Source organism: Populus nigra, chromosome 3, assembly GCF_951802175.1.
Source record: "Populus nigra chromosome 3, ddPopNigr1.1, whole genome shotgun sequence".
Classification (NCBI taxonomy): domain Eukaryota; kingdom Viridiplantae; phylum Streptophyta; class Magnoliopsida; order Malpighiales; family Salicaceae; genus Populus; species Populus nigra.
The window spans coordinates 2,001,625-2,018,424 of NC_084854.1; the positions used below are offsets into that span (position 1 = coordinate 2,001,625).

The 16,800-nt window shown below is 34.0% G+C and overlaps 1 protein-coding gene and 1 pseudogene across 1 annotated transcript; both read left to right on the top strand.

Annotated features, from left to right (window-relative positions):
• The first annotated feature begins 300 nt into the window (after window positions 1-300).
• Window positions 301-2,795, top strand: LOC133688877 (uncharacterized; annotated as a pseudogene).
• Window positions 2,796-7,311: 4,516 nt separating this feature from the next.
• LOC133688262 (probable LRR receptor-like serine/threonine-protein kinase At1g56140) lies at window positions 7,312-16,425 on the top strand. The gene is made up of 23 exons (XM_062107690.1): window positions 7,312-7,736; window positions 7,839-8,104; window positions 8,211-8,301; window positions 8,451-8,497; window positions 11,763-11,897; window positions 11,988-12,144; window positions 12,228-12,299; window positions 12,379-12,450; window positions 12,581-12,652; window positions 12,759-12,830; window positions 13,041-13,112; window positions 13,208-13,279; window positions 13,384-13,455; window positions 13,680-13,751; window positions 13,863-13,934; window positions 14,017-14,088; window positions 14,196-14,264; window positions 14,542-14,607; window positions 14,750-14,794; window positions 14,980-15,044; window positions 15,192-15,568; window positions 15,693-15,888; window positions 15,991-16,425. Exons 1-23 carry the CDS (start codon window positions 7,456-7,458, stop codon window positions 16,164-16,166), a joined length of 2,691 nt encoding a protein of 896 aa, XP_061963674.1. The 5' UTR covers window positions 7,312-7,455; the 3' UTR covers window positions 16,167-16,425.
• Window positions 16,426-16,800: the final 375 nt, after the last annotated feature.

Below are 16,800 nucleotides of genomic sequence, written 5' to 3' on the forward strand. Positions count from 1 at the left end.
ATGAGTAGGGAATGGGCCTTAATAGTTTATACGGGCTTGAATTACATAAACCCTCTTTCCTCCTGCAAAAGGCAAAAAAATCCTAACACGACGACTTCTCGAGTTCTCGTAACTGGGTAAAGACTCGTCGCCTGACTCACAGTCACAGCACCGCAATTCATCGGCAATGGCAACTTCTTTCAAACGGAGAAGGAGACTCTGCAAGTCGTCGTTTTGAAGCCCTTCCATTGCTCAATTCTCAATCTACCCTGATCAAATCCATTACCAACCACTTCTCTGCACAAACATTAAAGGTTAGCCTCTTAAATTTTCCTTTTCTGCTTGTGATCTTAAAATAAATGCGAGGAAATGAAAAATTATTTTTTTTGTTAAGAATTTAGATTTTTTAAAGTAATATAAACTGTTTGATTTAGTTTCTGTTTTTTTTTTTGTTGATATATTGTTGCTGTTATTTTTTTTTAATGCGGGTGTAACTGAATAATTAACTATTCATGATTTAAATTATAAAAAATGACCGATTTTTCGATGGTTAACCGGAGATACAGTTACTTGCATGAATGCAAGTGGCCTTTAGAAGCAATTGATATGCACCATGTTGTGGTGAGGAAGTGTCATGCAAAGGGTTTCTCATTGTTGTCGCAAATGCCGCGTCGTATCTTTTCCTAGTTAAGGTAAAAGAATTGTCTTTGCTGTGATTTAATTTTTCACCGTTCAATGTGATACAGTTTGATATCCATGCTTTCTTCAAGACCACGTAATATTGAAGGAATGGATAAGTGGGATTTGTTTAGTTCTTGTAAATTGTCACCTTGTTCTTGGAAATGCGTTGATGTCTCTTCCTAATTGAGATTAAGAATTGTTGAGTTCTAGCGTGATAAAGCTGATTTATTAGTTTGGCATTTGTGTTTTTGTTAGTACTGGGATTCGTGTGAAATTGAGCTGCATTATGCTAACCTTCTATAAAAACATTGGGTTAATGTGAGAAACAATAACTAGGTTCTGTTTAGTCATTGTAATCCTGGACCTTCTCTTCATATCTTTGCAAGAAGGATACATCTGGTTTCATTTGTTGAGTAAATAAGCTGGTTTACTCTAGTGCTTTGAGCAATTTGTGGGGTGAACTAATGTAATGGCCATCAACTAACAGGATAAATCAATCACCATTCTTTTGTGGGGCTTTCTTCTGAGTGTGCTCCTTGTCAAAGTAATGTTTTGGAATCATGTCATGAAAGGTAAGAACTGGTGAAGTTGGGTTCTCAATTTTTTTTAGAGTATTATAGTTCGCTAGCTTCCAATGGTGGGATAGGATAGAGTGCATTATGTGATTTGATGTCGGATAATTATGTTTGCTTTCTGTACTTATTTTTATGCTTGAATGAGTCCGTTGTGGTTATACCAACTTTCGGAGTTCAACTTGAAACACACGATGTAAGGTACATTTCTTCTTCTTTTTATTTGAATTTCATTCTTTTGTGTAAATTTCATCTCTGTACAAGCATATATAAATACACTAAAACACATTCTAATTTTGTCTAATCTAGCAATACAAAAATGTCATGCAATTATACTGCTATGACTACATAAGTGGTTTGGGTGCATTTTATTGATAGTGGTGATAAAAGCTACCTATTTACGGAAGCTTACCATCTGACTGTGATATGAAGTCTGAACAAGTGATTGTACTGAAATGAGATGATTGTTTTCTGTAGCCATGTGTTTTGTATGTTGGCACCAAAATGATGAATATGCTGTAACCTATCACTTTGATGTGGTTCCAAATTGTATTTTAGGGGAATATTTAGGTTCTGAATTCATGTTTCCAGCAATTCTGTATTTTCATTCTCTGGGACCAAATTTCTCTACCATTTTTTCATCTCCGGGATCAACTATATTTCTCACATGTTTCTATCATAGAAAAAAATGGTCATTGTCCTACCTAGCCTTTTCCATTGCAGGTCATTTTGCAAGGGGTTATAGGGTCGAGTTCTCCCTTTGAAAAATACTTTACCATCATTTTTCTCTTCCTTTAAAACATTTTTTTTGTCTATGCAGTGGAAGAATTGTCCATCGCTTTATTCCAATTGGCAAGATTTTGAAACCGGTGCTGCTGGAATGTGTATCTCCAGTTACTTGTTACTGGAGCTTGTCTCTGCTTCTGCGTGGAGAAGCAGAACTAATGTTGGTTTTTAAGGTATACAAATATTTCGCATTTCAGACTTGAATTTCAAAGAAAAGATTTGACTGATTAAATGACTTTAGGAGGCATGAATTACATGAAATTGCAGGTCGTGGGGTATTACAAATAAAACAGGATCATGTATGGCTTTTAAAAACTAAAGATGGTCGACGATTGAGGATTTTTGTTGTGCTGTTTCTTAATTATAGTCTTAAACTTCACCAACATGATTTCCATGTTCAGGAATTACGGCCTCCCGTGAAGATGTTGATCCCTATCTGGAAGGCCTTGTGTGATGCTTCTGGCATTAAAGAAGGTTCAGACACCTGGAAGGATGCCAACTAAAGAGATGAGATGCACCTGGAAGTCAGCAGAGTACCATTTGCAGAAAAGCAGGCCTTAAGAGATAATGTTTATCTTATCCTCTTAACACCAAAAAAAATAAAATTAATCATTAGCCATTCCTGCTCACAATTTACATCATCAATACACCATCATTTCATGAGGGCCATTTTTCTCTCGGAATAGATTGGTGCTTACTTTTGAAGCCACCTTGAGAAATTCTGTACATGGAGATATCATCAGATTCAATAAAGCTTATTCTTTCATACTGGGTAAAGGAACAGAAATTACCAACTTTGACTGATGGTTAACCTAATGCTATGTAAAACAAAACAAAATCATCATTTTTCACTGGCGTCCCAGCACTCACCCTCACAGAAAATGACCTTTTGCGGCTTGTAGCGCTGGATTGAAGGAACAAATGATGAAATTGAAGCTAGTTATCAAACATGATTATGATGGAGCATGTTAATCTTGACTTCAAACTGAACATAATCTAGAGCAAACTTGAAACCTAGCACAAGATCCGTGAAGATGGTGGGTCTCCTCTGTAGACTGCTGACGATGTTCGTAATCGTCTGAATACGGTTGCCCACGATAGACCCACCGATCAGGCGGTACTGACCCTAGCATCAGAGAAAATGTCCTTCAGTTGAACCCCCACCCTCTCACGTGTGCCGCGCAGATATAGACACCAAGTATGGAAATTTACAGACACCTTCCCATGAATGTCCTGGCATTGGAGATAATCGTATTTTGTGAGAACGAGTGTTGATCTTTCAGTGAATGTGACGCGAAACTACAAGTACTTTGAATAGAAATATGGCAGTCTCCATCCATCAAGGGTGTCTTATCCTCGATGTTGCCAAGGGAGAAGAGCTTCCTTTGTCAATTATGTTGTTGGCGTTTTGTTTTTTCAATTTAAACGATATGTTTTGGTTCTGAAGTATTTTGATTTGTTGTTTTGGAGTTGTATTGTTTATATATATAATTTAAAATATTAATTTAATAAAAATAATTTTAATTTTAATTTAAAGATAAATTAATTTAAAATTATATAATTAAAATTTCAAGCACAGATAATAAAATATAAGAGTTAAATTGATATGACGTGATTGATTCGATGAGTTTTGACGATTGGATGACTAGTAAAAATATAATTTAAATAAAAAATTAAAAATAATATTTAAAAAAAAAATTATTGAGACGACAACATATTGGATCGACTCAAATCAACCAGGGTTAACCTTTTAAATCCATGACTTGAGTTAGAAACAATAATAACCCAAAATAAAATAAATCAAAATAAATTATGAAACTTAATTCTCAATGAATCTACTGTTGAATGATAAAATTGAGAAAAAAATCAACTAAAAGACCACAAAACAAAAATTTCAAAACAAAATTATAAAAATATCATTGACAGTCTCACAAGACCTTTCTAAACTTCGATTTCCCTCTAAACTTTGATTTCTCTAAAAAATTAACTGGAAATATAACAATTTGTCTTCATTTTAATTCAGCAATCAAATTAAAAATATGATTAATATTATTTAACTAAATAATATTTTTTAAAACAATATTATTTGATCATAACAAAATAGCCAGAATAGAACCAAAACATTCTAGCCAGAATTTAAGTAAGATTTATGAAACGAACTGATATTCTAAATGAGATAAAATATATTTTAATATAATTTATTTTTTAAACTGAAACAAGATATACTAATCATTCCAAATAAAATATAAAATATCACAGATTTGACAACATTCCTTTAAATAATTATTATTGCTTAGGATGCTTACCTTATCGTCCCTCCCTCTCTGTAGGGACCCTGTTGAGAGATTGAGAGATAAGAACATGAATGCTTTTGAACTACCCACTTGCTTTAAAAGCATGTAGACATCCATTAGTAAATAGACCAAGGATGGATGTTAGCATATTAGCATAATTGGCAAAAAAAAAAAAAAAAAAACTTATTTCGAGGACTGTTTTTTTTTTTTTTCATTTGATATTTAAAAGCATGGGGTATCCGCACAATATGCTGCTGCTATTAGATGGTAATCTTAAATGGTAATTTCATGAGAATTAAGATATCTTAAACTCGAGTGAGTTGGTTTAGATAAAAAAAAAGTATGTTATTTGTAAAGTTTGTCTCGGTGTTGATTTAGTTTAAAGTTTAAGTTATAAATTTCCTGAGTTAATTTAATTTTGTTTAATTTTAAAATACTTTAAAATAATATTGTTTAGATTAAAAAATACAAAGTTTTTTCGTTAACTCAAGCCAAACTTCTAGTTCACGGGTCACCAAGTTGACTCTACAAGCCAAGCAGAATCATACCACTATACTTCTATTTATTTGAATTCAGAATTCAAATCATATAATAGAGTAAAAAAATAATGAATTTTATAATTCTAGCATGGACATGTTTCTATGGGATAATAAGATAAATTTAGTTTTAATAAGCAGAAATTGAAAGAGGAAGCAGGGAGTTTCCAGCACAATGAAAATTGCTAATCTTGCACTACATGCACGTACGTTTGCTTAATATATACATGTTTCAAACTCTCATAGCTAGGTACGTGTGATCACACGACTCCCTCCAATATTTTATTTCCTTTCAACTGTAGATGTGGAATGTGATGCAAACTAATGGCTAAATTAGGGATATTCTTGTTTGAAATTGTAAAACCATTGTTTTGACAGACTTGGCAATGTCCATATGGGTTTACTTACCTCGTCTATGTATGGCTAAACATACAAAGCCTAGAGATAAAATTCTTTGTTTTTGTTAGGGCGCAAAAGCATGGAGTTAGTGTCAGATATTTGACTATGGAATTGGTATGCTATCAAATCCTTCAACAAACCCAACAAAAAACGAAGATCTTTCGGAGAAGTGACTGCAAGTGACAACGATTACTGACCATAAAGTCCCAATTAACCATGTGGGGTGGCTTGATTTGTGAAGGTTAGCTTAGCTTAGCTTCCTCCATAATTTCTTGCCACCCCACCTGCAGCTGTAACTCTTTGCCTCGTCCCATAGTACAGTTTTTCATCTCTAGGAACTAATCGAATCCATCATTGTCAAAATCCATCCATGCCAGCAAACTGTACCATAGTTTGGACTTGTGAGGAGAAAGCTAAATGAGCAACAAACGCTATGTACAATTTGTTTGCAACTTTGAGTACACACACCTGTAATTGGGTTCCACCACCACACGAGCATGATCCAAGCACATTAATTGATTGGACTGGTCATAAAAGAATTAACCCTAGTTGGTTTTGATGGTGTCAATCTACACTAGCCAGTACTGTAGACTCTTGGGGCATGCTAGCATGCTCGTGACCATGCTGGCCATCACGTGAACTTCACATGGTATACCTTCTCTGTGTTCAAAACATCAAAGACGAACTACTTCATGGGGGAATATTAGAACCCCACCCTGCCCTTCTATGGTGACCAATTACCAAAGAAACATGCACCAAACCCTATATTATATTAGTGGGGTACCGTGCTTTGTCTAGCTAGCTAAGATCACTCTCCTCTCTCTCTAACATTATTGACCTTAGCAATGTAGAACTAAACTCCGACAAAAAGAATCCTTATTATTGTAATAAGAAAGTAGAAGAGAGTGTTATGGTTTTTTCGATCATCATAATCAAGAGAATCAAGAGAATGTTTTCTAAGTAGTAGTAGAACTACCCCCCATTATTATGGAGGTTCTTGAATGATAGAGAGTTCATGCATCATGATATGTTTGACGAACTTCTTGCCGACATGCTGGACATGTGTATTGATGAAATCATGTGCACAATCCTACAAAATATATTCTGTATGTTACAAGAGGCAAATGCCAATTGTCAATGATCATAAATGATGAAGTTTTTTGTTTACTTAACACCAATTTGTAGTAAGGTAGAGACATGTATATGCAAATTGCACTGCCGTGCGTTACTACAAATTAATAATTCGATTCTTTTAATTAGATAGTTATAATTAATTTCACTAAAACATAATGCCTTTTTGTTAAATATATTTTCTTATTACTTTAGAGTGTTTTTATAAAAACATTTTTATTTATTTTATTTTTTTATTAGTATATTAAAATCATTCAAAAACATTTATTTTGATATTTTTCAGACGAAAATCAATTTAAAAAGCAGGTTAAAACATAAAAACAAGTATTATTTAAGTAACTTTGAGATTAAATATCTATAAAAACTAGAATATTTAGAATTCATACATACTTTTATTCGAATCCAAAGACTAACTCTCTACGAGGAAAATGGTAACATTTTTACTCACAAAGTTGAAATGGACCTTGGTGGTTAAGGTCAATCCAGTCAAGAAAAGCTCATGCTTGCCCAAGTTGCATGGTGCAATTTGCTTTCAATCTAATACTATATAAATCAATAAACTGTCCTCATACCATACAGAAGCCTGTTGTATTTTCCAGAAATCATCAGGCTATGCTGTACTAACTAAAAGTCATATTGATTTAGATTGTCTGTGGGTCATGTACCATAACCAAATTTAAGAAAGGGGGGCCTCGAGTTGTTGAACGTATGGACACAAGAACAAGCTGGGGTTCAGACTTGAGAGTTAAGACGATGACGAGAGCTCCCCGGGCTAACTGGTCCTAGCACGTTAGTGCACCCTTTCCTTACCTGTCGTATCAATGCTAAGCTTTTGCCCGACCTAACTTCCATGTTGTCCCTGACTCACTCTCTCTTACAGGACAAGATGGCCAACTTCGTATGCCTTTAATTCTCTCTCCCACTTGTATATATATACATGTTTCACACTTTCAAGCAAGAAGTATCCATCAGCCAACTCACCCCGTTTCTTGCTTCATCTGTTCATATTTTATTACTACTACCTTAAAGCATTTTGTGCTACCTTGCTTGCTTGTTAATCAATATCTAGAGGGTATCATGGAGCTTCAACTAGGTCTTTCCCTTCCAACCTACAATTTTATTGAAAACTTTGACCTGAACAATGGTGGGTTTGAGCCCAAAGATCAGATGCTTGGTTCGAAACCATGGATCAGCTGTGAAGATGGTAATTACTTGGACAACAAACGTAGCTTTGAAGTAGCCTTTGAAAAGAATATCAAAGATGCATCTCAAGAATTGCCTTTACTTTTATGGAGTGGCCAACCAAATGATGAAGATGATTGGAATGGAGAGAAGAAAATCTCTCGTAGCATTAACAAGTGAGTTGTGAATTGTAATTAGTATGATCAGACCCTTTTCTTGTTTACAAGTCTTAGCCAGGCATGCATAATCTGACTACAATATTTATCATGATTTTACAGGGATGATGAAGAGGAAAATCAAGTTGTGGGGTGGCCACCTATTAAGTCATGGAGGAAGAAGGTGCTTCATCACCAGCATCAAGCTGGTCATGTTGTGAATAGTACTAGAATGGCAACAGCTGGGAATAATGAATATGGTACTGGATCAAACTCCAAGTATGTCAAGGTGAAGATGGAAGGAGTAGCAATAACAAGAAAGATTGATTTAAGGCTCTACAACTCTTATCAGACACTCACAAAATCCTTGATCAGCATGTTTGCTAAATGTAAGTGGTAACTGCAGTTAATATTCATCAGCACATACAAACGTCAGTGCCAAATTCCTCAAAGAAAATGTTGTAATAATTGTTTGATTTCTGGTTTTGGGTTCAGGCAAAAACCTTGAAAAAGATGCTGCACGTTACAGTCTGACATACCAAGACAAAGATGGGGACTGGCTAGTTGCAGGAGATGTTCCATGGCAGTAAGTACCAATACTTCTTGATCTCTTCAATTTATTTATTTCTTACGTACTTCCATTATATATGTTCATTGAACTTGAATTAGCAGCAAGGTTAAGCAATGTGTGAATTAATTAGCCACAAATTTGAAATTTATGGTATAATTTTGCAGGACTTTCATGGAGTCTGTGCAGCGTTTGAAGATAGTAAGGAATGCTGGTTAAATTGGTTTGGATTGATGATCAATTACTGTGTCCTTGTGTTACAGTGTACTATAAGAGATCGCATGTATTTATACCCCTAGTGTTAGAGGAAGAGCATAATTAATTAGATTATTAATTAAGCCTTTAATTATATGTTGTATTGGATGTAATTGAAGTAATTTAGCATTGTAAGTTTGTAATCTTTGTTGTTAATTCCATCATATAATTATTTGTCTTGCTTTTGAGAGTGAAAATGTTGATATATGTCAATGCCATATCTTACGAGAATTCGGACTTTGTAAATCATCTTTAGAAAATTATGATCTTCATCATGGAAATAATACGATAGAAATACTACAGAAAATATAAAATTATGTTTAATTGAAAAAATTAAAACAATGATATAAATTAAATTTTTTACGAAATACAAAATCATTTTTAATTGAAAAGACAAAAACATGAAATAAATTTGTTATGTTTATATTGTTACAATTTTTGGATGATTTCCTATATTAATTTTAAAATAAAAAATATAGAAAAATATGTCATTTATCTTTACCCATTTATTCTCAAACAGTTAAAATGTTATCCAACTAATGACTTATAATCGCTGACAATTTAAACTTTTTTTTATATTGAAATTCAACATTTATTTGATCAAATTGCAATTTCTGAATATATATATATATATATATTTTCCATGGGATCAGAGAGTGAGCATAATAATATCATTGCAAATCTCCTGTAAGAATTATAATTCTATCATCAAAAACACATTTTAACTTTCATCTTACTCATTTTTTTCCTTACATATGAGTAATTGGTATGGCATTGATTGAAATTAATTAAAAACAAACCATATTAACTTATTAAATTCATTAAAAAATTATCTGATGATTGATTTTTTTTACTGTTCATTTTTTAAAAATAATTTCCTATAAAATAAAGGGTATGCTCAATAATAAATAAAAAAAAGTACATCCCATCTCTACTCTTATTTTTCTTCTTCATTTTTAGTTTTTCTTTTTCCAAAGAATAATTAAAAAACATGTCCATTTACCCCAAAAGTCTAATTGCCCTCATATGATCATCATCATATATAATTTGAATTCAAAATGCCGAACCTAAGTACTATATATATCTTTGTATAATTATTTAAAAAACATGCATAGATAAAAATTTCACTAACATTAGAAAATAACAACAATTAATGTGATTTAGTTCTTAACATTTAGTGTTTTAGTGTTCATATAATTAAAAATAAAAAAAATATCGGAATGCTTTGATAGCCGATGTGAAATACTTTACAAAATATAAAGGAAAAGCTATGTTTTTTACTCTCTTTTTTCCATTATTACCTAAGAAATAATGATTAATTAAAAAAAATGTAAAGCAATCCTTTTTTTTTCTTTTTTTGTAAGCCTCCTTTATTTACCGTGTTTTGGGCTTGGTCCAGTTTACAAAGCCCGCTTCAAAGACTAAAATAGCCTAGTCAACAAATGCAATACAAGCCCAGGACATGGGACATGGCCCAGATGTGACTCATCGCCTAGAAGGTGTTCAAATGTTCAATGACCGAATTGTTGAGTTTCTCTTCAAGTCACATCCCTGCCGTTTCAATAATCAATCATAGTTTTCAGTCTTGATCCGGAAATTAATTTGAAAAGGACCATGGATTACTGGTTTATTGGATTGCTTGTAAGTCATTAATTTAACGCCCTGTCTTTTTTTTTTTTGAATCTTAACTCTATTAAATCTGACTGAGTTAAACAAATCATTTAAAATCAAGTTAGGTTAACAAAATTTTACCCGATTAATATCTTGAATAATTCAGTTAAAAATCCAACTCAAAACAAAGTTCAAATCATGAATTAATTTGTTAATCCGAATCAAGTTTAACTATTATGATTTTAATGTTTGTACAACCAATGTCGTCGGCTTAAGATTTGCTGATGATAGTGTTAAATGATTTATTATAACCTTGCATTGGCTACTAGGATGTTTCTGCGGTTTTTTTTTTTAAAGGAGGTGTGTAAGACTATAATAACGGTTATTTTTAAAATATTTTTTTTATTTTAAAATATATTAAAATAATATTTTTTTTATTTTTAAAAAATTATTTTTGATATTAACACATCAAAATGATTTAAAAATACAAAAAAATAATAAATAAAAACAAAAAAAATTAAAAACTAATTTTAAAAAAAACACTTTTAAACACACAAAAACAAGCATACCTGCGTATTCTTGTGTTTCCATTTCCCAACTTGCTAGCACATATCCCATTTGCCTTATTTTTTTCATATGATGACAGTTACACCAGTCCAAAAAGGGATCCAATGGATTATCTATGTATTTAATTCATTAATAATTGAAATTATTTGGAATTTCTTACTCGGAAAGAAGACTTCATAGTCTACTCTCCCCCTTTTTTGGGGGGATAATTAACGAGGATGAGAGGAGGATTTCTAACTTTTTGTTGTTGTTGTTGTTAAAGTGTTTATCATCATGTTTTTGGTTTTGCATGAATGATTGGAAAAAATCTCTCTCTACGAAATTAAATGCTTCTAAATCTCGCGCCCGAGTCTCTTTCCTTCTTCTTTTTTTTTATCGATGCTGTCAGGCTTTGTTTGTTCATGTAGTGTGGTGTTGAGTTTTGCGTTTCTCTTTCACCATATATTTTAAAAAAATTAATTAATTAATATATATCATAATAAAATCTAGCTAAATAAACTATAATTTATAATTTAATTTAAATTTATTTTTTTAAACCACAATTACAAAAACTATCACAAAACCAAACACTTAATAATCCACTTATTTAATCTCTTATTCTAGATGACTAATTCAAGCTGTATTATGTTGAATCTCAATTAGTCAATTATATTTAAATTTTTAAGGAACAAGATGCCTAGGATAAGCAATTCACTGTGCAAATGTCTACCTCTGGACAGGGAGAGGAAACAAACTAGTCATTGTCTCTTCTGTACATGTCATTAGCAAAGAAACTATTATTGAACTAGAGTACCAGAAATTACTTTTGGCTGGCAGCGGAGAAAACCCTCGTATACTTGATAAAGTCCATGCATCTTGCGTATATTTGAATATCTAGCAGAGTCAAGAGTAGACTCCTCGTAATATTCTAACATGTTTAAGATATATATTTGATTATCTGACCCTCATGTCTCTATTTTTTGTTCTTGTTGTTACACTAGCGAATGAATCTTCAACGAAACAATATCTAAAATTCTCTGCGGGGTTCTCAAGTACTGCTTTATAAATTTTGCAGCCAGCTAGTCCCTCTCTCACTCTCCCTTCCTGTGTGTGCTTTGTAATGGGGGTCTTGAGCTTCTTTTTCTTTGTTTTTTTGGTGTCTCAGGTTGGTTTTGGACAGCAAACTACTGATCCTAAAGAAGGTCTTGATCACTTCATTTCTATACCTGTATGGTGTTATGAAAATTTAACTTTTGTTTCTGTTATGTGATAATTCTGTCTTTGTTGTTCAGTGGATGCTCTAAACAAATTGATAGATTACTGGAATTTGAGAGACAGGTTGAATATTACTGATGACCCCTGCATCCAGAATGCAACATGGGCTAATGAAATAGCAAATCCTAGAGTTGCTTGTGATTGCAGCGGCAACACCTGCCATATCACTCACCTGTCAGTATATAATCATCATCATTTCTTTGCTATAGTTGTTACTTGATGCTGAGGGTTTTGTTTTCATTTATATAATGATTCAGGAAGATTTATGCTTTAGACATTTCTGGTGAGATACCAAGTGAACTGTTTGTCCTTAAGGAGCTGATGGACTTGTAAGAAATTAAATTTTATTTAGAACTTCTACTTTTCCCTTGTTGATTTAAAGAGCCTGAATTATGTATTATGATGCAGGAATCTTGGTCAAAATGTACTAAATGGTTCCATCCCAGCAGAAATCGAACAGCTGTCGAATATGCAATACCTGTAATTTCCTGACAATCTCGAAGGATCTTATATTTTCAGAGTTGCTGTTTTTATTTTTCTTTATGAAAAAGTTGAATTTTAAATGTTGAGATACTCAAAATTGTTATTCCTCATGTTTGACAATGAGCAGTAGCCTCGGCATCAACAACTTCACGGGTCCAGTGCCTCAAGAACTTGGAAATCTAACCAAGTTGATTATCCTGTTAAGTACTATCAGCTAGTTTTTATATATTTTTTTGGTTTCAAGTCATGACTTCTACTCAATCGACTGAAGCTAATATTTTTTATGAGTTTATATCGTGTCGCAGAAGTTTTAGCTCGAACAATTTCGTTGGACCACTGCCTACATCCCTTGGAAAGTTGACCTCCTTGCAGGAGCTGTAAGTTGTTCATGACTAATTGATCATAATACATATTGAGGGACCTTAGGCCAGTTACTTTGATAATATGGTGGATGCAAATGTTTGGTTGATGAGGATCATTGGACTAATTGAGTTCGGGTGTTCTCAGTTGGGAACTGCAGAACTGCATGTTGCCTCATCTTGCTTGCTAGCTGAACAATCTGATTAGAAATTAACACTTTCTTTCAGGTATATTGATAGCAGTGGAGTCAGTGGACCGATCCCGCAAGAATTTGCAAATCTGAAATCTCTTCAAATTCTGTACCCTCTCAGTTTCTGTAAATTATAGTGAAGTGTTTGAAGATTCACATGATGGATTGCAAGATAATTTTTGGATTTTGTATCCTTCATTTCAGCTGGGCATCTGATAACCAGTTCACCGGAAAGCTTCCAGACTTCTTTGGAACTCTGACAGAACTCAGGACCCTGTATGCATGATTTTCCTTCTGCTATAATGCTAAAGTTTTGAGAGAAAGATTTTTAACTAGTTATATTATCTTCGTTCTTCACTACCATGTCTTATCATCTGCAGGCGGCTTCAAGGGACATTGCTTGAAGGTCCAATTCCAAACAGTTTTAGTGCTCTAAACAAGCTGGAAGACCTGTAAGGCCTTCAAATAAGAGTTGGAATATATTGCATCATAAAGCATGCTGTTTTCTATTACTCTCAGAACAAGAATGTTCGGAACAAAGTGTGGCAGGCCATATACTAGTAGTAGTTGAATGTTTGCAGATCCACGTGTTTTTTCCTTGACCTCACTATTTTTGGATACTTTTCAATCATTATATGGAAAATCAGAATGTTTGATATCAGTCTATTCTTTATAGGAGAATCGGCGATCTTAGCGGTGAAGATTCTTCCCTTGAGTTCTTGCAAAACCAAAAAACTTTGTCTATATTGTAAGATTTTGTAATGTGAAATCTCTAATAACTTTCTTCCTATAGCAGTTTCTACCTTTTTTTTTCTTTTTAATATTCTCCAATGAGTTCCATTACCTGTATCTTTTGCAGGATCTTGAGAAACTGTCTACTGTCAGGAAAAATTCCAGACCAACTGGGGGAATTTTCTAAGTTGCAAGAACTGTAAGTCACTTAGACATCAACAGATGTGCATTGTGAAGCTTCTTAATTCTAAGCTGTGCATAAAACAAATTTTTCCTGGCAGGGATTTGAGTTTCAACAAATTAACAGGTCAAATTCCAGAATCATTTCAAGATTTAGTTTCGTTACAGTATCTGTAAGTTTTATAGTCTCCATTTTATTATGATTCGATCGGTGAAGCTGATTCCTGACCATCAAATAACCTATTCCTCATTCATAATGCTTATAATGAACCATGATCAGGTATCTTGGAAGCAACAACTTGAATGGACAGCTCCCTGCAAATATCCTAGGTCCAAATATAATTGCAATGTGAGTGCCGCCCTGAATTCAAATACAAGGAGATTAAAATATTCATACGATAACAAAACAAATTAATAAAAATATTTTTATACAATGATAAGAGTCCATTATCCTTTAATCCTCCATCTACTACATTTGAAAACTTGTAGCAGATGAGACTGAGAAAAAAGATATGCTCAAGGAATGTCAAGTAACCGGAGCATTGATCATTTTTGTACTGTGAATTCTGATAAATCCCAGCATGCTTCTAGATGAGGCTAAATTTTTATTGGATACTTCATGGCAGAGATGTCTCATTCAATCCCCTTTCTGGAAGTTTGCCACAAAACTTTGCCAAGGCTGGATTATCGATGTAAGCTAAACTTTGTATCCTTCTCATTCAATCCCCTTTTTGATCATGCACTCTTGGAAGTAGTTCTTACTTCTTACAAGTTTTTGTCAAGTGATCATGCTGCAGTTTTTAAGCAAGATCCAACTTTTTTTTTCTTTTTCAGGAATGTTGTCGGAACTTCCATTGATGCAAACAATTTACAGGACAAGTAAGTTTTTCTGGAGATTACTATGTCACTGAGATTTGTTGCTCTTAAGGTGTCACTTTTCAGATATTGCACTCATAATGTATTCTGCTTAAGAATATTTATGTTAGGAAGACAACTTTTGCCACTGTTATGGTTTTGACACCCTTATAAATTTTCCCTGATCGAGTGAATAAAAATGAACACAGGAAGGCTTCTGGGATGTTGCAGTGCCTCCAAGCTGATTTCAAGTGCAGCAACAAAGTTCCATCAAGTATAGCTTTCGAATTTCAGCATGCTTAAAACTGTTTTGTGCATCCTTTGAAAAATGGAACATAAGAATTTTTTCAAGACTTTTTGAGGATTGTTTATTGCACAAGTTCATCTTCCAATCCCACTTGCATTTCCACTATCATTGCAGAATCATTTTCTGTCAAATGTGGAGGCACAGGCCAAACGTCTGCATCTGGGGTTGAATATGAAGGTGATTTTGAGTCAATGGGATCTGCTTCACTATACACAAGCTCAGAAAATCTATGGGCGGTAAGCAATACTGGAAATTTCATTTCGAACCCAAACGGACCCCAATACATAGCACAGACAGGCTCTCAGATCACAGGAACTTTGGACTCTGAGCTATATAAGACAGCAAGGATTTCGCCGAGCTCGTTGAGGTACTATGGCCTTGGTCTAAAGAATGGCATATACAGTGTTGAGCTTCACTTTGCAGAGATAGGAATGGTTGACTCTCACTCTTGGAAAGGTCTCGGAAGGCGCATATTCGACGTTTACATTCAGGTATGCTGAAAACTTCCATTTACATTAAGAAATTTCGAAAAACTTGTGCAAGAGACAGAGACGGTCTTTGCCGTCAGACATCTATGTGCTTGCTTGATGGTCATAAATGCATGTTTGGCTTTAGGGAGAGAGAGTTCTCAAGGACTTCAACATAAAAGAAGCAGCTGGTGGATCCAAGAAAGCCTTGATTAAAGCATTTGAAGCAAACGTGACAAACACAATCATGGACATTCACTTCTTTTGGGCTGGTAAAGGCACTTGCTGCATTCCATATCAATCCACATATGGACCTTTAGTATCAGCCATTCATGTTTCTCGAGGTTGAACCATCCTTCAAATTTTCTTTTTCAAGTACAGAATTCCTCCATTTGCAGACTTCCTTTTGCTTTCCTGACTTGCTCTACTGTGCTTAATCTTTGTAGCATCTGATGCTGCCGGCTCTTCCAAAAGGGACAAGAAACGTATAGGAAAACTCATCGGGATATCAGTGGCATGCGTAGCTGGGCTTGTGATCATCTCTTCTGTATTTTATCTATGGTGGATAAAGGAGGATTCACCTAAGCACAAGAGAATTTACACAGATTCACCCAGGAAATGATCAATGCCAGGAACTTGAGCCCTAAAAGGATCCTGCAAAGGACCATGTGGATAATCAATTTTCAGGCAAGAATGCCTTAAGCAATATAATCGTGAAACAATGTATCACCAGTATATGCTATGTATTTCAGGCCAGGTTTTTACTTTGCTTTACAAGAATCCTAATCAACGTGAAGGTTAGGGTACCAGTTTCCATGCTTCCTTGTTAGATTTATGTACTAGAACTGTATATAGTCAATAAAGTTGGTTGAGTGCAATCATGTTTCGACGATGTTTATCCACTACATAGCTAGCCCCACTATCTCAAGAAAACCCATGGCAAGAAGTCCAACTTTCATGCATACCTCCTGTTAGTTCCCTTTCGTCTTTCTCTTTTAAAGGGCTTGCTTGGATGTACGCGTTCAAAGAGATTCACAGCAAATCAAATCCATCAACTGACATGATTGAAAAGAAGTAAAATGCTTCACATTTTCTTCCTAGTGGAAAAGGGTTTTCCTTAATGTTATTGCATCTTTCATTCTTCCCATGCTGTTGTTGGATAAGATATGTTGGGATATCCGCGTTGAAACACATCGAAAGTATTCAAAGTTTTTTGTTGTCTGTAGACAGCGTTTTGCTAGATGTTACTTACCATT

What these genes read in the sequence shown, in the direction of transcription:
- LOC133688262 (XM_062107690.1), top strand. Translation starts at nt 7,456, where the DNA reads ATGGAGCTTCAACTAGGTCTTTCCCTTCCAACCTACAATTTTATTGAA. An exon ending in GCAAACAATTTACAGGACAA is followed by an intron (nt 14,795 to 14,979) that starts GTAAGTTTTTCT and finishes AAATGAACACAG; the next exon opens with GAAGGCTTCTGGGATGTTGC. An exon ending in CAGCAACAAAGTTCCATCAA is followed by an intron (nt 15,045 to 15,191) that starts GTATAGCTTTCG and finishes CTATCATTGCAG; the next exon opens with AATCATTTTCTGTCAAATGT.